Source organism: Myotis myotis, unplaced genomic scaffold (genome assembly GCF_014108235.1).
Source record: "Myotis myotis isolate mMyoMyo1 unplaced genomic scaffold, mMyoMyo1.p scaffold_m19_p_6, whole genome shotgun sequence".
NCBI classification, from domain to species: Eukaryota; Metazoa; Chordata; class Mammalia; order Chiroptera; family Vespertilionidae; genus Myotis; species Myotis myotis.
The window spans coordinates 74,904,769-74,931,539 of NW_023416368.1; the positions used below are offsets into that span (position 1 = coordinate 74,904,769).

Below are 26,771 nucleotides of genomic sequence, written 5' to 3' on the forward strand. Positions count from 1 at the left end.
GTGGGAGATAAATTTGGCTGTATTGGATATTCATCAATCATTTGTTTAATTAATATTTATATTGGTTATAAGCTGACTGGGTACTAGACACTGGGCTGGAGACTGAAGATACAATGATGAACAAAAGATAACCCCTGCCCTAAAGGAGTTATGGGAGTGAGAGAGGAAACAAATTAGTAATAATTATAACAAAAAGGGATACGTGTTATGATAGGAATGCAGGTGCTATAAAAACACACTAAAGGGGGCTTAAGACAGAACAACAGAGCCAGATAAGGGGAGGGTGTGAGGAAAGAGAACTAGGAACCACAGACTAGTGCCTTCAGTTGGGGAAATGGTGAGAGGCTGAATATACAGATGGACAGTGGCCAGACTGCCTATAAAAAGAGGATTCTGAACCACAACCTGCAGCAACCAGCCCAGAAAGCCAAATAATAACCCCTGTAGCAATTGGCCCCAAACAGTCAGACTTGGTTAATAACCAACAGCTTCCCTAATTTTTGCTTCCAACTTAGGAACAACCAAAGAAAGACAAATATATCCTCTAAACCGATCACATAGGTTGTCCCATGTCTAGTTATCCCACCTGCAACATTCCCATGCCAACAGCTTCCAATCAGGGCACACCTAAAGCCTTCCCTTTTTTCACTATAAATCTTCCCCACTCCTGCTCACCTCTGAGTCTCTGCAAAACGCAAGTGATGGTGGCCACCTCCCTTATTATAGTAAGTTCTGAATGAATAGTCTTTGCTTGTTCACATTAGGGGGACTCCATTTATTTAACAAGTAGAGGCCCGGTGCACAGATTCATGCATGGGTGGGTCCCTTGGCCTGGCAGGCAATTGGGGTCATTTGGGGGGGGGGGGGGGCAGTCAGGGGGAGGGAACCACGAGAGGTTGGCCGGCTGGGTGGAGGGACTGCGGGAGGTTGGCCAGCCAGCTCCCCCCGCCTCCCGATTGGGGCTGATGGGGAGGCAGGCCGGCTGGGGGGAGGGATCACAGGAGGTTGGCCAGCCGGCCGCGGGAGGTTGGCTGGCTGCAGGAGGTTGGCTGTGGGAGTGCAACCACCAAGGGGCAGCTCCTGCATTGAGCATCTGCCCCCTGGTGGTCAGTGCACATCATAGCAACCAGTTGACCGATTTTTCAGTTGCTTAGGCATACATATATATATATATATATATATATATATATATATATTAGAGGCCCAGTGCACAAAAATTTGTGTACTTGGAGGGGTCCCTCAGCCAGGCCTGTGCACTCTCGCAGCCTGGGATCCCTCAGGGGTTTCCACCTGCTGGCTTAGGCCTGCTCCCCAGGGGATCGGGCCTAAGCTGGCAGTTAGACATCCCTCTGGCAGCCCAGGAGCCCTCGGGGATGTCCACTTGCCAGCACGGAGCAGGCCTAAGCTGCAGTTGGACATCCTTAGCGCTGCTGAAGATGTACTGGCAGCCATCAGCCTGGCTTGTGGCTGAGCAGAGCTCCCCCTGTGGGAGCACACTGATCACCAGGGAATAGCTCCTGCATTGAGCGTCTGCTCCCTGGTGGTCAGTGTGCGTCATAGTGACCAGTCATTCCCAGTCGTTCTGCCGTTAGGGTCAATTTGCATATTACCCTTTTATTATATAGGATAGAGGCCTGGTGCATGGGTGGGGGCCACCTGGTTTGCCCTGAAAGGTGTCCCGGATCAGGGTGGGGGTGCCTGGCCAGCCTGGGTGAGGGGCTGATGGCTGTTTGCAGGCTGGCCAAGCCACCCATTGGGGATCCTCACCCCATGGGAGTGTGGCCAGCCTGGGTGAGGGGTTGATGGGCCGTTTTCAGGCTGGCCAACCCCCCTGGCAACCCAAGCTCCCAGCCACTCCTTTGTTTTCTTTTTTCAGCAGGTATCTGGGATTTATTTATCTTCTATAATTGAAACTTTGTAGCCTTGAGCGGAGACCAGTGCCAGCCAGGGCAAACAGGAAACTTAGCTTCCTCCATTGCCAGGAGCAACTCAAGCCTCCTACTTGCTCCAGCTCCATGGCCGCCGCCATCTTTGTGACAGAGTGAGGGAGTGACGGAGTGAGGGAGTGATGGTTAATTTGCATAGCACTCTTTTATTAGATAGGATATAGATACTAGGAGTCCGGTGCACGAATTCGCACACCTTGAAAGGAACTGTGGGCCATGAGGCTGTGGTGGGCACAAGGGTGGGTCTCAGCCCATCCCTCACACCCCTTCCCTGTCCCTCCCACCACGGCCCCTGGTCCTCTGTCTGTGGGCAGCCCCACTCCCACCACTGCCACTCCCACATGCTGACAGCGCCGGCCCCACTTGCACTCGCTGATGACGTGGAGCAATTGGGGCCGGTGCCAGCAGCGGGTGTGAGTGGCAGCTCCTGCCCCGATTGCCCCTCAGGAGCAGGGGGAGGAGGAGAAGCCCTCAGGGGTGATCGGGGCCAGCAGCCGTCGCACACACCCACTGATGGCACCGAGCGATCAGGACCAGTGCCAGGCGCCGGCAGCAGGTGCGATCGGGACTGTTGCCGGCAAGAGGTGAGAGAGGTGGCTGCCGGCCCCGATCACCCCTCAGGAGCAGGGGGAGGTGGAGAGGCCTTGAGAGGTGATTGGGGCCAGCAGCTGCTGCTCACACTTGCTGACAGCGCCAAGTGATTGGGGCCGGTACCTGGTGCCAGCAGCAGATGCAAGTGGCGGCTCTGGTGCCGGCAGTGGGTGTGAGCAGGGCTGGCGCCAGCAGCAGGTGCAAGCACCGGGCAGGATTGCAACACACAGGAACTAAGAATTTTTGGTACCACCAGAGGCTCACCCCAATGATAGGGACTGGTGCCCCGCCTTGGTCTGGTGCCCCCACTCATCTGCTCCACTATCCCACCATGGCCAACACCTGCCATATTCCACGTTCTTCCGCCTGCTGCTGATGCCTGCCATGTTCCACAAGAGCCCTCTGGTGATCAGTGCACATCATAGCGACTGGTTGTTTGGTTGGTTGTTCCCCCGTTTGGTCTATTTGCATATTAGGGTTTTATATATATATAGATTTGGGGTAGAGGGTTAGCAGAATTGAGAGTGGAGTTTGGGCTGAGGAAAGTGGGGAATCAGCAGCCATGTTAGATGACCTACACTAGGTGAAGGAGCATGAAGTCCATAATGAGTATAAAATCATCCATGCAGAGGTCAGAGCTGATTCTCAATCTTTAGTTCCATCTTTTCAGAGAATAAACAAAGGATTGGGTGGGAACAAGACTACATTTTCTGAGTCAAGGATCCAAAGTCAGTCATTCTTTGCCCATCATATAAGAAGTAAAGGGTCCATGGATGTCCTGGTACCCTTAGGGGGCTTTGCAAATTTGAACTGAATGATCCCTGACTTGGAAACCTGAGATTCAAAGTTCTAGATTCACTCAAAATCACTGTGGTTAGCTCACCCAGCTTCTTAATGATTTTTGACTCTCATTTTATGCAACATACTCCTTCCCTCAAAGCCATTGGATATGGTTGGTTTTGTATGCCTGACGGTAGAGGAAATCAACACCACTTCTGCATCTAGTCCAACATTAGAGGTAATGGCTGCTGAGACATCTTTGTACTGATGGAGTGAAAAATGACAGACACACACACATTTGACTCAATTACACAGCTGTTGGTACAAGGGATAGGATAAGAACCTAGGTCTTCTCACTCCAAAGCCAGTATCTTTTAGCTGATATGTGCTACTTCCTTAGCAGGAGGGAAAACACTCCAATCCTGCCTCTTAGAGATAATGGTCACATGTCAGTTCTAGGCATAATGCTGCCATTTGGGACCACAGAGCATTCTACCTTCAAAGACTTCTTGGGTGACCAATAGAGCCACAGAGGTGCCTCACTCAGCAAGACTGAGGATGAATTCATTCATTCATTGATTAATGACACCCACATATGCCTAAATAGGATCTTAGGGAGCAGGGCCATGGATTGTAGATTATCTTATTTTGCTGAATACTTAAAACTAGTTATTTGTAGAATATTATTTTAAAATCTCTGTCTTTTGTTGTTCTTTTGCTAGTGAAACCTTTGAATTCACACATACTGTTTTAAAACAATATTAAAAGTTTTGCAGTAAAAATCTGTTGGCTTATATGTGAGAGCCACCAGGGGCAACTGCCCCCACCCCCCAAGTAAGAATGTATTAGATTTACATTTGTCAAATGAGGAGAACTGGGTCACCTACCATCACTAAGCTCTCCCACACACTGATCAGTAAACAATTAAAACGTGGCTTGGGAATGCAATTTGCAAATGGATGGTGATACAGAAGCACACATTCCACTTTGGGAGAAAAAGAAAAAGAAAAACATATGTCGCAAACAAATTTTAATCATCATAAATCATGCTTCAGTTTATTCAACTGTAATAATACTATTTGTTGGCTCATTATGAGGATTCATACCACCTTGAAAACACTGATCGTGCCTGCATGACGTGCAGCATGGATTGTTGGGTCTGACATGTAAACTAATTATATCCGCTTTTTGTTCTGCCTTCAGCCTATTGGGAAGGCATATACAAATATGGCATTCACTATGCAACCTGGACTCCCCATGCTTTGCTCAGTTGCTCAACCAGCCTAAAGGTTGTCAGAAAAGGGAACAACCTTGACCACGAGATGAGGAAAAGTTGGTAATAAATCCTAGGAGTGGTGCCTGCTGTAATATTACAGATGCGCACCTCTAAGAGTTGGTTGATTTAAAGCAAAAAGAGGATTATAAAAATGATGAAGAAATCTGGATTCTATCAGAGTGTATTTGGCTAATATTTATTGAATGCTTATGTAAGATGTCATTCCCTATCCACATATTGTCTCATTTAATTTTCCCAGCAAGCCGAAGAGGTATTTTTATAATCTACATTTTACATATGAGGATATTGAGGCCAGGGAAATTAAGAAACTTGTCCAAGGTCACACAGTAGCAGAGTTGGAATTGGAACCCAGCTGTCTTTCACTTGAGCCTGTGCCCTAAGCCACTAAACTAAAGATAGGACAAGACAGTGGTCAGAAGCTATAGGTTCTAAGCTCAGTTTGGCAACTAGGCTCCAATGCTTTCTCTCAGATCCTTTTCCAGGTATGACAGTGAGTGAGTCAGTGATGTCTGCTTTCATTTCTGTGCTTCTCTGTGAGAAACATCAATTGGTACCACATACAACCTGTGTACTCAAGATCAACAGTTCATTGTGGCTTGGGGACTTCTGAGGCTCCCCAAGACTTTTTCAAGGTCCACAGGGCCAAAACTATTTTCATAATAATACTAAGGTATATTTCCTTTTTTTTTTATTCTCATTCTCTCAAGAGTGTAGATATAATTTTCCAGAAGCTGCATAAAATGTGAAGGTATTACTCTGATGGCTAATGGAATGTGTGCTTGTGTTTTAAATTTTTCATTTTTAATTTCTAATATGGTGAACCTCAATAGATATAACTCTCAAAAACAAAAGTTCATTGGGATCCTCAATAATTTTTAAGCATTTAGAGAGATCCTGAGGTAAAAAAAAAAAAAAAGTCTGAGAACCACTACCCGAGGTCATGTCCATAAGACCAATGGAAACAAAATGACCTAAAATCTCAAACACCGAAGAACAGAACTTAAGAACAAAAAGACTGGTGTTTCTGTACAACTAATTATGAACAAGCCATTCTAATTCCTTGAATTGAGAAGACCCAGCTGACTACAAAGCACAGGAGGACCAGATAGGGGGAAAAGGCTGCTTGAGAAGAACGTATGGTTAACTCATCCCCCAAATCCTTACCCTTGAGCCCGCCATTGAGTAGGTGTAGCTATTTTCAGGAGAAAGAATGTACTGGTAGAAAACTGAGTTATAAGCGTACCTGAGTTAGCAACTGTCGTTCATGACCCAGGCCTTCCTCATCAACAGTTGAGTGTTCAAGGTAGACTCCCTTGGACAGGTCATGGCCTCTGTGTGCAAGGTGCAGATATAACTGAGGACTTCAATGAAACACTAAATATGGTGCGCCAGGGTGGAAAGAGCATGAAGAGAAGAGTACTGATATGGATCCAGTCCTCCTGCAAGTCAGGAGCTTGGTATCTCATTTATTCTACACAATATGCTTCTGGGGTTCACATGATTAGATCCATTTCTGAGATTAGGACATTGAAACTGAGTGATGAAGTTAGTTATCTAGGCTGACTGATGAAGTTAGTTATCTAGGCTCAAGCACCCAAGACTACGTTGTAAGACTAAGGACTAAGCACTAAGGTACCCAAGACTGAGGACTCGTCCACTACTGAGGTTCCCAAACCTAAGCTGTGCATCAAAACCTTAAATTTCACATTTCCTGGCCCCACTCCTAAAGATTCTAATTCAGTTGATGTGGGTGAAGTCTGGAGTTCACAGAACCCTACAAACAGCTGACTTGTAGCTTTGTGTTTTTTTAAATAGCTATATGATTAGTTGGATAAGTCATTTCACATTTCAAAGCCTTTTCCATGCTAGCACTAATGGTTGGCTTTATTTTCAGAGCTATTTTTGTTGTTGATGTTAAAAAAAAACCCACACAGTATTTTTATTATATCTTCAGCTAAGTGGGAACTGAGCCAATAGAGAAGCTGATGCAGGTGCTCTTCCAAGCTCTAAATGGTCACGCATATGCCTTTCTGCACATGGGTTTCCACATCTTCCCCCACAATATGCAGGTACTTGGTAAATACTTTTGAACTGAACTAAAATGTGATCGTATATAATCCTCACTCTGCAAATTAAGTTTCATACAGACCTTTTCGGTCATGATTTCATGGTATGTTTCTATTTAGATGATGCCCAAACCATCCCAAAATATACAAGTGACAAAAATAATTTTGCGAGAGAAAAGTAGTGGGGACAATGGATGATTTAATAATCTCACTGGCTCTGGCACCAATCTCCTCCCAGTCCTTAGCCAGGGGCCTTTACTCAGCGAAAGTGCATTTGTATTCGAGCTTTCAGGGAGCCTAGACCAGTGATGACGAACCTGTTGAGCTCGGTATGTCAGCCTTTTGAAAAACCCTAACTTAACTCTGGTGCTGTGTCACATATAGAAATTTTTTGATATTTGCAACCATAATAAAACAAAGATTTATATTTTTGATATTTATTTTATATATTTAAATGCCATTTAACAAAGAAAAATCAACCAAAAAAAATGAGTTCGTGTGTCACCTCTGACACGCGTGTCATAGGTTCGCCATCACTGGCCTAGACCCTCAACAGAAGGAACAACAAAATGTCCTCAAGCCATCAGCGCTGGATCTTGACAAACCAAACACTAAGGACACATGCTTAGTAAATGTAAAATAGGCTTGATAAAGCATGAGTAGAACCCCATGTAGAAATCTGCCATGTGACAGAATGGAAAAAGTGCACATAGAGTTTGGAATCAAAGGACCAGAGTATGCATCCTGGGCTCACTCATTTACAAGTCGTGTGACCTTGGAAACTGTCAGCTTCTGTCTCCTGTAGAGCAGGGATTCGCTGGAACTACCTCATGCTCACTGGGAGGAGCAGATGACAGAGTGTTCATGGAAGCTCCTTCTTCGCCCTCAACCATGTCAGTGTCGGCCAGGGGGCAACAGCCAAATCCCATCTGGTGTCAAGCTCTGAGGTTGAAGGTCCTGGGTGTGGCAGGTATACATGTGCCCCTATCCATCACTCATCGGTGGGGACCTCAAACCCTGCCTGGAAAAGGGAACCCAAAGAGGCTGGGGTTTGGTCACTGAGACTATACCTGTCTGATTTGCCAGGTGCAGAATCAGGCCTTGGGGGCATGGATTCATTTGGCCATGGGGTAAGGATACCATTTACCTACAGCTATGAGGCCAGAACAGTAAAATTGCAATGTGTTGTTAAATTCAGAGGTGACTCCGAGAGAAAAACGATTTTAAAAACAATCAGTGTTAGGTGTAGATTTTGAAATGGAATGCTGTCCTCTTTTCATTTTAGAGTGACAGGGTAATGGTCAAGGTAAATGGAATCTGATAGAGGCTTTTATTCTGACAGCTTAACTGAGGCACAGGCCTTCTCACTGTGGAGATGTGTGGGAGTAGCAAGGGTCATCCTCCGAATTTCAAATCCAAATGCTACAAAAGAAAAGAGAGCTGAAAGGAGTTCAAGGTGAAGGAAAAGGCAGCCCACTTTTCTTTATGTGCTCTGTTTTTGTCCTTCACACACTTCACACTTGAGGGAGAAACTAATGACATTGACCTGGGGGCCCCCATTCCACCCGGCATGTACACAGCTGTGGCATGGTCCCTGCGGGCCTCTGCCCTCGGCAGCATGCTCCGTTAATGTGGCCCAGCCAGCAGCTGACTGAAAACAGTGGCAGGCAAGCACTAGGCACCGACCCCTGACACCGTGGGCCTTTTTTTCCTCCTCTCCGCCAGCAGCCAATGGGCGGGCTCTCTCCACCAGCTGCCATGGCAACGAAAAGACTGCTCTGCAGTGCCCAGAACAGATGTCACATGAGCAAAGATGAATGTGGTGGGGGTGGGGAGCAAGTGGTGGGGGCGGAGGGGTATGGGGGACACATTTGGAGTTAAATGGTCCCACCAGAGGGAGTAAGGCATATTTTGAAGTAAGTGCAAAGCGGTAACATCTATTTTCTTTCCTTTCCTCGTCCTTTAAGTTCTAAACCCACACGCACACACACAAATGTCCTTTCATTTCTGCTACTGAGGTGCCGCGGCTCTCTGGCTTTCATGGCAAACATGAAAGCTCTGATTTCTGGAAGCCTTAAATGAGCATCGCCTCCATTGCAGAAATGCAAGCAGGCATTGAGGAACTGGCGGGGCAGCTCTGTTGCGGGGAACTGGAGAAACTTCGAACCACACAGAGCTGAGACAAAATCCATGGGAATTTTAATGGCAAAGGCATTGCCTCTGTAGGCAAACAACAAACCCTGTTTCACTCTTGTTGCACTAAAATGGAAGGGCTCCTACTTCCCTCCCCCCTGGTGTGGGTTCTCTGATCAGACCACTCCGAGGGCCATCTTATATAAACGAAACGAGCGCAAGGCTTATAAATCTACCTGCTTGAGCAACAAAGGCTCTTTTGTTGTCTCTAAAATAGATCCTATCCTAGCTGAAATACTGTGTTTAAAATGTTTCCACTGCCTTCCATTTATCTCGCTCTGAAATTTAACAAGCACAGCCTGTGTACGCAGGCTCACCGCTAAACCTATATGTTAGTTGGTAAGATAAGAGTGATATTAGCAGCAGGCAGGCACTAGACGCTGCAGGCCTTTTTTCCTCCCTGTTTGGAGCCAATGGGCAGGAACCTAATCCTGTTCCTGTTATCAGACCCCATGAATCAGGAAGGCAAGAGGGACAACATATAGGTCCTGTCCTAATCCGATGGATGAAATGCACTGAATGTGCCAGAGGATGGGGAAAATGTTATTTAGAATTATTTTGCACTGGTGCTTAATTCCCCCAACAAGCATTCATAGAGTGCCTGCTTTGTGCAAAGAGCCACACGGAGTCTGCACAGGATGCAAAGCAAGGGAAGGTGCCACTTATAATCAGGAAGGAAAAGAAACATGGAAGCTCTCAGAATAGGTTGGACGAAATGAGCGTGGCCAGTTAAGCAGGATGAGACCATGGGAGCAGGCAGGTGTGTGGGGAGAGGAGAGCGCCAATTCTGTGACAGACACCTGACATATATACCATTATCCTCTGATGCTTAGAACGCCCTATAAAGGAGCCATTATTATCCTATTTAACAAATCAGGAAACCCAGGCTTAGAGGGGTAAACAGTCCAAGGTCATACCATTCATTCGCAAGTAGCAGTGCCACTGTTGTCCCAAGTCCTCCACCCACCCCCATGGGAGTTTTGCTCCATGAACCACAAGGCACATGCTGCAAAGACTGCAACTCTGTGTGTGCGTGCACTGTGTCCTGGCCTTCACCTAAGCAATACCATCAATGAAATCATGGACTTTGAACATTCCCTGCATATTTCCTAATACACATCGAAACAAACACATAACTGTTAACATTCAAAAGGTTTATCTGGATATACCCTAAAGTAATTTTGTGTACCACATGGGGTATATATGTCACACTTTGAGAGTCACTGCACTTTCCCATGTTGGCATTGAAAGGGGGTGTGCCTGTGGAGAATTTGAATTCATTCAAATGATACTCTATGTTGGTCAGGGTTATTTGGCACATATACCTCCACTAAAATAGTTCTCAGAAGAATGCTTTCTTCTGTCATTGTTCTGTCCAGTAATGGGATCCTAAGGTGCTTGCAAAGCACTTGAATAAAAAGCAGTGGACATGAATAAAAGACTGATGGCCAGCATGCCCTTGTCTACATAGCTCCTAGAAGCTGCTACTGCAGACCAAACTCCACCCCAGGGACGGGTCTCTGCCACTGCAGCAACAGGCTACAGCCACCAGAGGGCAGTAACACAAACCAGATTTTTCATTTGGATCCAAATGTGGATGCACAGTTTAATAATATGTAAAGCCTATTATTACAAGCTTTTCCTTTCCCCTCCCCCTATTAATGAAAAAATGCCCAGGGGTAATGCAGATATTTCTAAATACAGTGCAAGAAAGGGCAATCTGCACTCATACACAGGGAGTCTAACACACAGTAATAAGTGGGAATGAAAATAATCACCCAGATGCAACTAAACCATTAAGGCTAAAGATTTAGCCGCCTATATGGCTGCATACATTGAAACAGAGATACTGAACTCCAGAAATGGCATTTTAAAAACATTTATTTGACAAGTTCTTATTTAGAGTTCATAATAATCCCTGTAATGATAACCACAAAGCTACAAGAGGGTTGTGAGAGGAATTTCATCTGTATTGCTAGGCACACAAAGGGGGATTTTTCTTTTTGACTAAGGTAAGTGAATGAATTATTCAGGGCCTTTTCATTGGCATTTAAAAATCATAGCTCCATGCTTTAAACAATAGCACAAATAAAAAAAATTAAAAAGAAGAACTGGCTAATCCCCAAGCCACAAAATATCAACTGACATCTACCCATGTCTATTCAGGGTGCTACTAACTGATTTTTGGTTTTGGTAAAAGCAGAGTCTTTGAGTGCTCCTCCTGATTTTAACAGCATAGCATAGAGAATATAGTCGATTTCAAGAGGATACTTCTAGTAGCAACCTACCCACTTCTCTGGGAACAAAGAAATAGAATGGACCTGCCATTTTCTTAATTCACGACAGAAAGGAAGATTCCCTGGTCCTGTATTTTCACGATGGTTTGGAATCCAAGGGCCTTGGGAAAAGCAGGATGCAGGCAGCCCTGTCTCTGGAGTCACCCCACTAAACCCTGATATCCATAAAAACACTTGCATACAACCTGTGAGAAGAGCATTCAGAATGCAGAATCAAATGACTGTAACTCTCTAAATGTCCTATCTGGTCATCTCGGGAATGTGAGTGACGCCTCTGAGCTTCAGTTTCCTCCTGAGGCGGCAGGAGAAGAGATCCTGCGCTACCTCCCTGTGGGGGTCAGGGTCACTCATATCATATGGGACAAAGCACTGAAAACTATTAAGATTTATTTCTTTATATTTTGTTCTTATTTTCCCCATTTTGTAGACAAGGAATGAGAGCTTTACAGCCTTGTCCAAGCTCACAGTCAGTTAAGGCAGAGCAGGACCCCAGCCAGGCGTTCTCAGCCAAGGCCTTGGTTCTTCCCAGCCCTCGGTCTGGGTCAGTTTGAGCTGCTATAACAGAGTGCCACAGTCTGGGTGACTTAAAACAAAAGAAATTCATTTGTCACAGTTCCGCAGGTTGGGAGGTGCCCGTGGGGTAGGTTTCATCGTGGGGACTCTTCTCATGACCTGTGGATAGCCACCATTTCCCAGTGTGCTTACACAACCCCTCTTTGTGTGCATGTGGAGAGAGAGAGAGCTCTCTGGAGCCCCTTATTATAACCCTAATCACCTCTCAAAGGCCCCATCGCCAAAGGCCATCACATCGGGGGTTAGGGCTTCAACATAAGCGTTTGGGGAGGGGGCCCGACACAAACATTCAGTCCACAACAAGGGGTAACAGTGGCCTTCTTTACCCGACTACATCTTTTCAGTTCAGGTCAACAAATATTTGCTGACAAGCTGCTAGGTGCCAAGTACAGCCCCAGGCCTCAGGGAGAAAAAGGATGAATAAAAGAGCTCCCTGAACATCAGTCTAGTGCCCTGGAAATGGTCTACGGAAAGAGCATTTGTGACACTGTGGGCTTTTGTGACTGGGTACAGCACCGTTTATTGGAGCAACCTTCAGAGATCATCTTCAGATAGCTGTGTCTGAAACAGTTGCAATGCAAATCTGCCAACTAATCAGTACACAGTATTTGATAAGGTAATCAATGCATTAGTTTACTGAGGAAGGTAGGGGGAGGGAAGGAAGAAGGGATATTTCCAAAATTTCAGCCTAGAGATGCTTATGAGAAAACACAAAGGATCTGCTCCTCCTGGTAGGAAATTATCGAGTCCAGTTATAACATGATGATTATAGCATAACTGGATATTTACTAAGTATATTTAATTTTTCTTAATTGAGTTGCCAAAATTAAAACTACTTTCTGGATTGGAAAACTGAAGGGGCTCAGCTTCAATTAATGCCTATGGGTAACATCTACATGGCAGTAGGAGGTGTGTGGATGCTAGTAGCTTTTTGTATTTTTATACATAAGTATTTAGTCCAAAACAAATGGGACATTACATATATGTAAAGTCTCATTCAACTCTTATAACAAGCCTATGAGGAAATTTTGTTGTCCACACTTAGAGAATTTTAAAATGAAGATCAGAAAAGTCAGAGATAGTAAACTGAGCACTAAAATATTCTTGCCAACCATTCAAACATTATTTTGTTTACTTACTGGTACATACAACCATGCCCTCCCATCTGCTCCCAAATCTAGCTCTTAAGAATTTTTTTCCTGTTGTTATATTTGGTATGCTACTTCATTTTAGTAAGTAGTATGGGGGTGAAGGTGGGTCTTTCTTAAAGGTAGAGATTTTTGAAAAGGGATAAGCTTATGTAAATTTCTACTTCCCTTCAAAACCAGACAAAAACTCCAAGAGAGAAGAGACCTCGTTCCATCTTCTCTGGTGAATGGGTATGTTTTATCTGTGGCCCCGGGGTCTAGAGGAAGCCAGGTGGCCAGTCCACCTCTCTCCCAAGCAGCCCAAGCATAAGAGCTTCCAGTTTCAGTCCCCATTTGAGGCTGGACATTCGACAGAGGTACATTGGAAACCAGGCCTGAGGACTATAGTGTACTGAATAATGGTGCCCCCAAATGACTGTGTCCCAATCCCTGGAGCATGTGAACGTTACTTTATATAGCAAAGACTTTGCAAATGAGATTAAATTAAGGATCTTGAGATGGGGAGATTACCTTGGGTTATCCAGTGGGCCCTAAACACCACCACATGTGTCCTGATAAGAGAGAGGTAGAGGGAGATTAGATAGAGGAGAGGAGGAGGCATGGTGACCACCAAGGCAGAGACTAGAGTGAAGTGGCCTCACGCCAGGAAATGTTAGCAGCCACTAGAAGCTGGAAGAGGGAAGAGAAGGATCCCCCTAGAGCCTCTGGAGGAAGCACAGCCCAACTGAAACCTTGATTTGGGCCAGTGAAACTGTGGATTTCCAGCCTCCAGAACAGTAAGAGAATGAATTTCTGTTGTTTTAAGCCACCAAGTTTTGGGGAGTTTGTAATAGTAGCCATGGGTAAATATGATGGGGCAAAAAGTCAGAGAATTAGAAAATTAGAGAAAGAGAGACAGTTTCATGTACCAATTACTGACTTCATCTCACCAAATATTATTTTATGATTGTGATATTTAGCAATTTCTTGTGTCAAGAGAGATTGCAAGGTAGGCTTTGGGGTAAAGAGCACTATGGTTAATGCAGTAGTTAAGCCCTACAGGTCTATAACACGTACTAAACAAAGCAGAAATTCCTTGGACCTCTGAATTTGGTTTCTTGGTGGCAACAGTGAGTCTACACAGGAGTTAACTTTGAAATACAAAGAAACATAAAACCATTCTTTATGATGGCTACACAGCTGTGAAATTTTCCATGAGTGACTGTAGTTCTCATCTCGAGTCCCTAGATCTCGTGGACTTTATTCAAAGGGTCTGAGATCTGAATAAGAACTGTATGTTAATTTTTATATGCACCATGATAATTTGGCACTCTAACTAGAAGCTACATATGTCTTATAGGAAGGCAGCAAAATGATTGTGTGTGTAGGCCAAGGAGTTTGGATTTTATTCTAAAAGTCTTAAGGCAGCCATGGAGGAGCTTACACAGGAAAAGGAAAAGACTGGAATTAGATTTGGGAAGATGCTCTGACTACCCTGTGTGGGTAGATGGTGTGTAGAGAGGTAAGCAACTTAGTGGTCCAGGAACTGGTAATGGTGCCTGAATTATGAGAGTGAACATGAAGATGAAAGAGAAGGCACACTGGAGATATATTTAGAGGTAGAATCTAGGTTAGTCTGATTAATTGGAGGTGAATCTGGATGACTCCCAGGGATCTTGCATAAGCAAGCTAAAAGATGATGGCCGGGAAGGCTGGCAATGGGTGAGGACAAGGAGCTGGGGGCTTGTTTTAGGAGTTAGGGGGTGGGAATCAAGCCTCCAGTTTAGGAAATATTATGTTACAAGTAAGTAGAAATAACAAGTAAGTGGTGGAATATGGGAATTTGGAACCCAGAGGGTAGTCCTAGACCATAAATTCCGAGCATCATTGGAGTAGAGATGGCATTTAAACTATGCTAGAAAAAAGAAGCAAATACTTAATTGGTACACAGGTAGGTAGGTTATTTGAAAATGAAAGCTGTTCCTCTCTCTCTCTCTCTCTCTCTCTCTCTCTCTCTTTCTCTCTCTCTCTCTCTCACACACACACACACACACACACACACACACACACCAGCCAAAAAATAACTAATAATTTGTCAGGGCTTAACTGGAGAGCATGGGGAGTGGCTGACTATTTGGCTGCAATTTAAGTGCTTTGGGAAGAAAATTAAATAATCAAATCTGAAGCCATTCTTAAAAATGCTTGTTGTAATCCAACATTGAATACTGTTTTTATCGTTCACTTTGGGCACTTTTCTTTAAAATGATATGATATAGAGTATAGATGACAGATTGCTAGATAATTGAAATTTAAGGTGAAATACGATAAATACTTAGAGATTATAGCTATGTTGAAGGTATGAATGAATGAATGAATGAATGAATGAATGAATGGGAGGGTGGATAGATGGATGAATGAACAAACAGACTAAGAGACTGATAGAGACAAATTTTAAACACTGTTTTATATTTGACACATAGTGAGTAATTTAACATTTACCCAAAAAGGTTATCCAGAGGAAAGGTTGTGCTTACTGTTGGTGAAGCCTTGAGGAGTTGGGAAGGAGACAGGCCATGTGGCAGGAGAACAATCTCTAGATTTACTAATTCTCTTTCAAATTTCAAGAAACATAATATATCAGTGAGCAAAATATTTAATTCCTAAATGAGGAGTTGCATTTTCAGGAGGTAAGAATCGCATGTGAATACCCCCCACCTGCCAAAGGCCATGATTCAGTGTAGAATATAAGAAAATGTTTTTCATGACAGGTTCACTAGGGAATATTTGATAATCTGAAAACAATTAATAATACTATCAATTAATCAGACTATCTCCCTAATTAATACCATAAGCATATAATGCCAACATGAAACTCTGAGAAAAAATAAGAAAATGCAGTCAAGAAAGGATTACAAAGTCTTGGTCCAAAGGCAAGAATAACACCTCCAGGTGTGTGCAAAGTCTTCAACTCATCAAAGACATGACACAGATGCCAAATTCTGTGGGCGCAATCCAGCCCGTTCAAGGTCAGTGAGCCCGAAGTGGAGTTCAACTTTCACTCTGACCCTCTTCTGAGAGATGCCAGCTCCTCCAATCTCAATAGAAATCAGCAAGCTTCTTTGGCCATTCTTCCTTGCCTAGGGTCGTTAGTGAGCCTGGTATCTACAACCCAGTCAACTTTACACAAAACCACAGTTTAGAAGGAAAATCACTTTGGGTTTCTGGCTCATCAGCAGAACTGCACATCTAATTAGCTCAACAATTGGTCCCTGTGATAAAATCAGCCAGTTTTATGTTCAAATGACTGCTCCGTGCTAAGCAATCCTGTCACTCTAAACTTCACATATAAAGTTGCTGAAGAAGCTGGTTCCTAGGAGGTCACTGGGGGCAAACTAACGAAGACTATCAAATTAGTGCCCAAGTCAATGTTACAGTTACGACATAGGGGGCCTACCAGGGCTCAAATAAGGTGAATTCCCAGAATGTAGTGACAGGGCCAGAAATGCCAGCTCTTATAAGGGAAAATAGTCTGCAGACATAAAACGCATGGAAGGAGTCATCTGCAGAACCTCCCCACTCTTAGAAATAAACCTAAATGTTTATGATTACAGAGTCCTACGCACTAATCTAGGATTGTTAAGAAATGGCTCTTCCTATTGAAGACCTCTGTTGTTTTAGGAATTTGTTTAGGTCCCCCTGGGGAGAAAACATAGGCTTCCTCCTGTCCTTCTCTCACCTACTGAGGCAGCTGGTGATATCTGAGACTCTCTCCCACTCTGTGCAATCATTAGAAACCACATTACTTTTAAGGTAAACGTAAAAGCACAAATCAACTTCTTTATGGTACAGAAGCTAATTATTTCACTTCCCACAGGCATTTTGAATTAGTAATTTCTTGTGTGTGTGTGTGTGTGTGTGTGTGTGTATACATTATCAATTATACCAATTGAATGGACAGTTGGTTAGAAATCTATACAAGTTTCCAGTTTGGAAATAAGAAATATATAAATACATATAATTTTGCATAAAGATAAGAAAGATACATATATACCACAGTAAACATACCCATTTAATCTATGTATGCATTAGATAAATATAGTAAGAGATATAAAAATGACTTCATTATGTAAAGTGCTTTAAACAGTGATTAGCATGTAGTAAGCACTCAGTTGGTACTGTTGTTGCTGTCCTATCATTATCTTCATCATTATTTAGCTACATATACTATATATAAATATATTATGTAAACTACATATATAATCATATGTTACATAACTATGTAATTGTAGCAGGATTCCTGCTGAAAATTAAACTTGTTTCTCTCTTTCTCTGCTGTAACAGAGGTGCCAGAAAGTCACTGAATCTTGGCAAACCACTCTTGGGACATTGTGGTCAGCTGCCTGGCCCGGGTTGGGTAAAGGACCCCTTGTAGCTCATCTCATGCACCAGCGCAGATCCTCTTGGCCTCACCTTTCTCTCCCCTGCCCCATACCTCTGCAGTGCCCGGCTCTGCATGGACTCGAATTAGCTTTAGAAGGCACAATCCTGCAACACCTCACCTCACACCTATGCCATGTGCCTCTTGCCTCCTGCCTCCTGCCCGAGGGACACAGTATCCTGAGCCCACACATGTGCAAACCAGAAGTGGGAGATGGCATCCAATGGTCATATGCTTCCCATCTTCCCCCAGAATGACTAGTCATTTCATAAGGACCAAGCAACTGGTTAGCAATAGCAGTAGCAGGGCCCAACCTGAGTTGGTTCTCCTCCTTTGCTTTTCCACTCCCCCTCCCCTGTACTCCTGCTCCATGGCACCACATGCCGCAATAAATCTTCACACACAAGCCTTTGTCCTGGGATCTGCTCTCTATGACACCCAGACTAAGATAAAAATCACAGTGGTCACCCATGCAGTCAGCCCTCCCGCTCCTGAAGTGGTGACAGACACTTTGTTCTTTTCTTCCAGAAAAGGAAAATGAGTTGATCCCTTGTGGTGTAGATGTGAAAAGGGGGAACGGGATGGTAGTTCCTGGTGCTCAAGCAGGGGACAGAGGATAAGTCCTGAGCCAGGGCTACTGGGTGGGGCCCATGGGAGTGGCTGTGTCAGGAATGAGCGAGCTTTCTGCACTTGACTAAGCTTAGCCAGGGGTCCCCCAGGCTTTCAGTACCAGCTCCCTCCAGTGATGCCTGGAAAGTGGACCCTCATATGCTGTGCATCTCCAGAAGGGGAAGGAGAGCAGTCCCCAAAGCAGCCCTCTGACGGCAATGAGGACTTGTGCCCCATGGCAGTCTGTGTCCTGGAAGTAAGCCCACGCAGGAGTAAAATGCTTGGAATCCTGAGTCTCCCAGCTGGGGAGCCAGACTCATATGACCCCTCACGTGGAATCCGAGATGTGACAGCATTTGTTCTGTGAATCCATGATAAAGCAGATACATGTGCTTATGTTAACAGCAATGAATATCTGTATGCTGGGGGCACAGAAAACCCCAATATTTATGCAAAAAAGATCCTACTTTATAAAACAAGCAAAAAATGTATATATGTATATGAATGTATGTATTTAATTCCCATATGCTTAGGTACAGAACATCCAAAGAGCATTTGGCTAGAATAACTGTCTAGAACAGTGATGGCGAACCTCTGACACACGAACTCATTTTTTTGGTTGATTTTTCTTTGTTAAATGGCATTTAAATATATAAAATAAATATCAAAAATATAAATCTTTGCTTTACTATGGTTGCAAATATCAAAAATTTCTATATGTGACATGGCACCAGAGTTAAGTTAGGGTTTTTCAAAATGCTGACATGCCAAGCTCAAAAGGTTCGCCATCACTGGTCTAGAATATAAAAATGACATTCCCCAAATCTCAAAAAATAATGGAAAAATTAGGAAAACAATATTTAATATCTAAATTTTATTTCATATGTGTATCCATTGTATAAAATCAATGTGGGTTCCACTTAACGCTAAGGGTAAGAAACTATATTGGGGTAGAAACCAGAAAATTAGGTGTAAGTCAGCCTCTTCAACATCACATGGGAGGCACTGACCTTTTGCACTTAAAATTTTCATTGTGAACACCAAATCATTTTGAGATATTCTGGAGAGAAATTAACATCCTTCCAAAGTGTCTTCATATTGCTATATTCCAGGACTGTGAATCTTTACAATAGGCAATTTATATATAGCATCAATCATAGGTAACTTTAAGTATTAACTGTTAAGATTGTCTTTATAATTAAACTAGAGGCCTGGTGCATGAAATTCATGCACTGGGGGGGGGGGGGAGATGTCCCTCAGCCCAGCCTGCACCCTCTTCAATCTGGGAACCCTTGGGGGATGTCCAACTGCCAGTTAGGCCTGATCCCACAGGACCTAAACTGGCAGTTGGACATCCCTCTCACAATCTGAGACTGCTGGCTCCCAACTACTTGCCTGCCTGCCTGCCTGATTGCCCCTAACTGCTTCTGCCTGCCAGCCTGATCACCCCCTAACCACTCCCCTGCCAGCCTGATTGATGCCTAACTGCTCCCCTGCCGGCCCGATTGCCCCCAACTGCCCTCCCCTGCAGGCCCGGTTGCCCCCAACTGCCCTCCCCTGACAGCCTGGTCACCCCCAACTGCCCTCCCTTGCTGGCTTGGTTGCCCCAACTGCCTTCTCCTGCCGGCCAGGAAGCCCCTAACTGCCCTCCCCTGCCTGCCTGGTTGCCCCAACTGCCCTCTCTGCCAGCCTGTTCACCCCTAACTGCCCTCCCCTGCCTGCCTGGTTGCCTCTAACTGCCCTCCCTGCTGGCCCAATTCCCCCCAACTGCCCTCCCCTGCAGGCCTGGTCGCCCCTAACTGCCCTCCCTTGCTGGCCTGGTCGCCCCTAACTGCCCTCCCTTGCTGGCCTGGTTGCCCACAACTGCCCTCCCCTGCTGGCCATCTTGTGGCGGCCTTCTTTTGATCACATAGGGGTGGCCATCTTGTGCGAGGAGATGATGGTCAATTTGAATATTACCTCTGTATTATATAGTATAGAAATAATTTTTAAGTTCTTGCTTGGGGCTGATTCTGAAACCACAACAATGTCCTGTCTGGTGCAGACATTTCCCCACCCTTCTCTCAGATGTCGGTGTTCCTCAGGCCTACGCCTTCTCCTCTCATCTCATCACTTTCCTCAGTGAGTCTATCAGCAACTTGGGCTTCATTTACTAAGTATAAGTAAACTCCAAATAATAATAAGGGCTGCCATTTGTTGAGGACTTACTATGTGCTAGGTCCTACACTTTACAAGCATTAACCCAGTTAATAGTTGTAAATGCCCTCCCTGCAAGGTAGGAACAGCCCACTTCTTCTAGCAATCACTCGGATGCCCATATCATGGGTAGCTCAAACTCCACATTCCCAAACTTAACTTACCTTCCCCACAAATGTGCCTGTGCTCCTCCATAACATCAGACAAGTCATCACTGTCCAGAAGTGTGTAAGTCACTCTGAACTCCTCCCTCTCATTTATTCTCCACTCCCAATCAGTTCCAAGTTCTATGAGTTCTACTTCCTAAGTATCCCTTCATTCTATTCATATTTTTATCTTCTAGACAAAGCTCCCATCATTCCTGGCCTGGAGACCTGCAACAGCCACCCAGCTCATCTCTCTGCATCTAGTCCTATTTTTCTAATTCTGGCTACTCTACTAGCTTAACCTTATGACACTGGGCATCTAAAATATGGGGATAATAATGAGGTCTCTCATCCTTATAGACTGCTTGAGTAAATATGATATATGGCATCTAAGTGTTAGGCGCTTAATGAAATCTTAACTCAGCTGACATATAAATTGAGGCGATTTGATGCTAGAGACTCTACGCTTAACTGCCACCACATATGTCCAGGGAAGCCCACCATACTCAGAAAGGTCATGATGAAAAAGGATATGAGAAAGAATAATTTAGAATTAAAAGTTTTTTAGGATATAAATATAAGTATACTTAAGTTATTCTAAAACTTAGCAGATTAAAACAACACAGCTTAGTTAGGTACCCCTGGCTTGAGGTCTTTCATGAGGTTGCAAACTATTAGCTGGGGCTGCAATCTCATCTGAAGACCTGCCTGAGGCTGAGGAGCTTCCAATCTCACTCAGTGGTTCATGGAGGCCTTCACCAACTGCCACGTGAGCCTTTGCTCAGGGCTGCCTGACCACACGGCTACTGGTTTGCCCCTCGACGGGTGATCCAAGGGGCAGTGAGAGAGAAAGGGCCCCAAGATGTAAGTCACAATCGTTAATAAACTCATCTCAGAGGTGCTATCCCATCACTCTGTCATTCAGTAGAAGCGAGTGATTAAGTCCAACTCATACTCAGGGAAAGGGGATTACACACAGCCAGAGACCACTGAGGGCCATCCTAGAGGCTGCTTACTAGTACCACCCAGGTAAACATCACACCTTGCAGGGACAGAGGGGGTGTGCTGAGGAAAAAGTGGGGCCTTTCAGCATATCCTTTAGCCCTCTCTGTTTTTGGAGTTACATTGAGTTGCATGTCCTGCTAATTCTTCATCAGTAGATACACTCTTGTTCCTGCCTCCTCCTCACCACCACCTCTGCCGCATGTAGGACAGGCTGGAGAACCCACACATTCTTAGGAACTGTTGCATATCAGACTATTTACATAATTCTAAAATAGATCAGCATTACAGTAGCTACTCGCTCTGTTGTTAAATGTGAATCCAAATCAGGGGAATTGGGGAGATTGGGTGAAAAAGGTGAAGGGATTAAGTACAAATTGGTAATTATGGAACAGTCACAGAGATGTAAACTACAGCATAGGGAATATAGTTAATAATATTGTAATAACTATGCATGGGACCCCATGCATACTTGAAATATCGGGGGGACCACTCTGTAAAGTACATGATTATCTAACCATTACGCTGTACATCTGAAACTAAGACACAATTATATTGAATGTAAATTATAATAAAAAACTTTAAAAATTTAATTAAAAATAAAGTGGATTAAGTATAACTATAAAAAACACAACAATAATTAAAATTTAAGCATCATGAAGTTCTAAAAATTAAAGCAACTCAACTTATTATTAATATTTTTAATCCTTACCCGAGGATATTTTTCCATTGATTTTTAGAGAGTGGAAGGAAGCAGGAGAGACAGAGAGAGAGAAACATCAATGTAAGAGAGACGGGATTGAGAAACCAAGATGGCGGCATAGGTTAACGCTGGAGATTGCTGCCTCGAACAACCACTTCAAAAAACAACTAAAAGACGGAATGGACATCATCCAGAACCACAGGAAGGCTGGCTGAGTGGAAATTCTACAACTAGGAGGAAAGAGAATATCATACCCAGACTCAGAGGAGGCGCAGTGCTGAAGTGAAATACTAAGGTGCGGAGTGCACGCAGAGCAGGCTGGCGGCGGAGGGGGCGGTTGTTGTTTTCAATCGGGAGGGAGTTTCAGACTCTGAGCTCCAGATCCAGGCAAGTCTCTAGGGACCCAGACTCAAACAGGAGAAGCGGGACTGTCTGGCTTCGGTCGGAACTCAAAGGCAGCTCTCTCTCCTAGGTTTGCAGCGGTTGCTGGGACTCTGTGAGGCAGAGCCTCTAGGGACGGAACTGAGAGCAGCCATAACTGCTCGCTCCGCCCGCCCTGTAGATCCCCGGGGACCTGCCCTGCCCAAGCCCTGCACAGAGCCATTTGCCGGATAGCCTCAGGCAAACGCTAGATTAGCACCGCCCTAGAGATCCAGCACAGAAACTCTCCCACTGCAGACACAGCGGACTCTCATAGCCAGTTAGCCTGGAGATCAAATCACCCCCGGTATTGCTGACAACAATCAAGGCTTAACTACAACAAGACTGCACACAAAGACCACTAGGGGGTGCACCAAGAAAGCATAAAAAATGCGGAGACAAAGAAACAGGACCAAACTGTCAATGGAGGATATTGAGTTCAGAACCACACTTTTAAGGTCTCTCAAGAACTGTCTAGAAGCTGCCGATAAATGTAGTGAGATCCTCAAGAAATCTAATGAGACCCTCAATGTTGTGATAAAGAACCAATTAGAAATTAAGCATACACTGACTGATATAAAGAATATTATACAGACACCCAACAGCAGACCAGAGGAGCGCAAGAATCAAGTCAAAGATTCGAAATGCGAAGAAGCAAAAAACACCCAACTGGAAAAGCAAAATGAAAAAAGAATCCGAAAATACGAAGATAGTGTAAGGAGCCTCTGGGAAAGCTTCAAGCGTACCAACATCAGAATTATAGGGGTGCCAGAAGATGAGAGAGAGCAAGATATTGAAAACCTGTTTGATGAAATAATGACAGAAAACTTCCCCCACCTGGTGAAAGAAATAGACTTACAGGTCCAGAAAGCGCAGAGAACCCCAAACAAAAGGAATCCAAAGAGGACCACACCAAGACACATCATAATTAAAATGCCAAAAGCAAAAGACAAAGAGAGAATCTTAAAAGCAGCAAGAGAAAGAAACTCAGTTACCTACAAGGGAATACCCATACGACTGTCAGCTGATTTCTCAACAGAAACTTTGCAGGCCAGAAGGGAATGGCAAGAAATATTCAAAGTGATGAATACCAAGAACCTACAACCAAGATTACTTTATCCAGCAAAGCTATCATTCAGAACTGAAGGTCAGATAAAGAGCTTCACAGATAAGGAAAAGCTAAAGGAGTTCATCACCCCCAAACCAGTATTACATGAAATGCTGAAAGGTACCCTTTAAGAAGAGGAAGAAGAAGAAAAAGGTAAAGATACAAATTATGAACAACAAACATGCATCTATCAACAAGTGAATCTAAGAATCAAGTGAATAAATAATCTGGTGATCATAATAGAATCAGGGACATAGAAAGGGAATGGACTGACTATTCTTGGGGGGGAAAGGGGTGTGGGAGATGCGGGAAGAGACTGGACAAAAATTGTGCACCTATGGATGAGGACAGTGGGTGGGGAGTGAGGGCGGAGGGTGGAGCAGGAACTGGGAGGAAGGGAGTTATGGGGGGGAAAAAAGAGGAACAAATGTAATAATCTGAACAATAAAGATTTAATAAAAAAAAAAAAAAAAGAAACATCGATGTGAAAGAGACACATGGACTGGTTGCCTCCCACACATGCCCAGACTGGGGGCGAGGAGCGAACCTGCAACTGAGGTAAATGCCCTTGACCAGGAATTGAACCCAAGACCCTTTGGTGTGCGGGCTGACACTCTAACCACTGAGCAAACCAACCAGGGCTCACAACTTTATACATAATGGCCAAAAACTGGAATAGCTCAAATATGATCTATAGAGAATAAGACAACCCTGGTCTACAAACAAACAATGGACTACTGCTCAGCAAGTCCAGTCAAAATGCCACAGACGTGGGTGACTTACTAGTAAACAGAAATGTACTTCTCACAGTTCTGGAGGCTGGGAAGTTCAAGATCAAGCTGCTGGCAAAGTAGGTTTTGTTCTGAGGCCTCTTCTTCTGGCTTACAGGTGGCTGCCATCCTGCTGTGCTCACATGACCTTTTCTCAGCACTGGAGAGAGCAAGCTTGCTGGTATCATAGGGCTGGTCCCACCCCTATGATCTCATTTAACCGTCATTATTTCCATAAAGATTGCATTTGTAAATACAGACATATTGGGGGTTAAAGCTGCAACACAGGAACTGGGGGTGAGGGGGCACAAACATTCAGTGTACAATAGCAACAAAAAGAAAACGACTGTTACTTTCAACAACTTGGCTGAATAATTAAAAAAACACTTTTTTTTTTTTAAGAAGAGACAAAATGAAACAATGTTGTTAGAATCAGAATAGTGGTTGCCTCTGTGTGGATGGGGAGAGGCTGATGGAAAAATGGCATGAGGGATAGTTGTAGAGCAATAGAAATGTTTTGGGGGTTTTTTGTGGGCAGTTTATTCTAGTAAAATCGAAGGTAAAATTTGCATATTATGTAAATGAGGCTGACGGGAAAATGACAATCTGAGGTTAAAAAGGACAAATTTAAAAGTTTTCTTCTATTTATTTCCTGAAAATTGGACTTCTATTTAGAGAGTAATCTGGATGTTTTTATTCCAGCACTGAATTTTGACATCAAGTAACCACTGTCATAGTGAAATAGGAGTCGCTTTTACCCGAGGGGTGAATTACAAAGTGAGCCTGTATCTCTCTCTCTTCCTCCCAGTTTTTTTTGGGAGGCAGCTGATCAATTTTTGGTGGCCTTGTTTCGGCAAGGCTTTCTTGTCTTGTTTAAAGAAAGAAGTGAAAAAGTTAGTGGTTGTAGGTTAAGGGGCTGACAAGCAAGAGAAAATAGAGACTAACTGAAGATTGCATGTTCCTACAAGCTACAGCTACAGAGTCAGGAGCCAAAGTCGAAATGTTTTTTATCTTCATCAGAGTCGTGGTGACAATACGTTTGCCAAAATGCAGAGCTGTATCCTCAGAATTAGTATGTTTATTGCATGTCAATTTTGGCTCAGTAGAGTACATTTTTCTGTATCAGCTCATATGGATTTCCCTTTTGAGCACCTATGCTGTCATCTATCGTATGAGTGTATCCTAATTTATTAAACTATTTCTCCATTGATAGGCACTTATATTTCTTCCAAGTGTTTGCTATTATAAGCAACGCTTGGAGGAGAGATTTCTAGATGGAACTGGTACAGCCTCTTCTGTAAAGATGAAGAATTTGAAGCCCAGAAGGAAGAAGCAACTTCTCCAAAGACTATTGCCATGATGCAATATGAGTTATGGTGGTAGACTCTGGAACTGAAGAGGCTTGTGTTATTACACAGAAACATGGGGGGGGGGGGGGGCAGCAGCCTAATGCTAGGTTTCCAACTAGAATAAATAGAATCATTTAGATTAAAAAAAAAAGAGAGAGAGAGACACATCAACTGGTTGCCTCCCACACAGGCTCCACAGGGGCTGGGCCTGCAACTGAGGTACATGCCTTTACCAGAATCGAACCTTGGACCCTTTAGTCCATGGGCTGATGCTCCACCCACTGAGCAAAACTGGCTAGGGCAACTCAACTTACTTTTAAAAGAATTAAATCTCTACTGGAGGAGATTTTTAAATTATAACACAAGTTAATAGTGAAAATAATTATTTTATGATATAATGTCCATATTTCTGAGAAGTATTTTTTACTATATTTCAATCTACTATTACGAGCAACACACAGAGCATTACAGGTTGAATGTGTGTAGAAACACAGGAGAAAAGGGCTGTCTACCAGCCAAGGGAGAGGCCCTGAGCAGATCCTTCCCCACAGGCTCCAGGAGGAACCAACCCTGCTGACCCTTGATTTCAGACTTCCAGCCTCCAAAACCATGAGACAATAAATACACTTTTGTTGTTCAAGCCGCCCAGTCTGGTTCTTTGTGATGGTAGTCTGAGCAAACAAATACAGCAAGAAAAAAGAAAAGGAGAAATTCAGAGAGAGAAGCAGAGCAGGATAAAGAGAGCGGGAGAAAGACTATGTGTTGATTTTAAAGAGAAATGCATAAGGGCCTATTATTAAAATCTCATTTAGCACATTTATGGAGCGGAGTGGCTCTATTCCAACAGGCTGATAGAAATTTTCAAAAACGTGTGCAAATGGAACTCAGTGCCAGGTGAAAAGAGCCAGACTCTCCCTCCACAGGTGGGGCCGCACCTGGCAGGGGCAGGCACTGGGGTGGGCAGAGGAGCCGAGGAGCAATGGGAGAGCTCACCTTCTGGTAGTCTTCTTTGGATCGCAGGGCCACCTCCATGTGTGAGGCGGAGGTCGGATAAATGGCTGAGCGGTACTGAGAGCCGTGGTCATTGCCTTGGCGCATGCCTGGGAATGTGGAAAGTAGAGGTTTACTGGGGTGACTGGACCCCATGCATACTTGAAATA

The 26,771-nt window shown here is 44.1% G+C and overlaps 1 protein-coding gene across 3 annotated transcripts in view; it reads right to left on the reverse strand.

The window, feature by feature from the left end:
• Nucleotides 1-26,771, reverse strand: part of MSRA (methionine sulfoxide reductase A) — a 400,173-nt gene that overhangs the window by 62,889 nt on the left and 310,513 nt on the right. For all 3 annotated transcript variants that reach the window (XM_036313581.1, XM_036313580.1, XM_036313579.1), the window contains one exon: nucleotides 26,605-26,711. In XM_036313581.1, coding sequence (XP_036169474.1) covers nucleotides 26,605-26,711 — 107 coding nt within the window. The remainder of the gene's footprint in view (nucleotides 1-26,604; nucleotides 26,712-26,771) is intronic.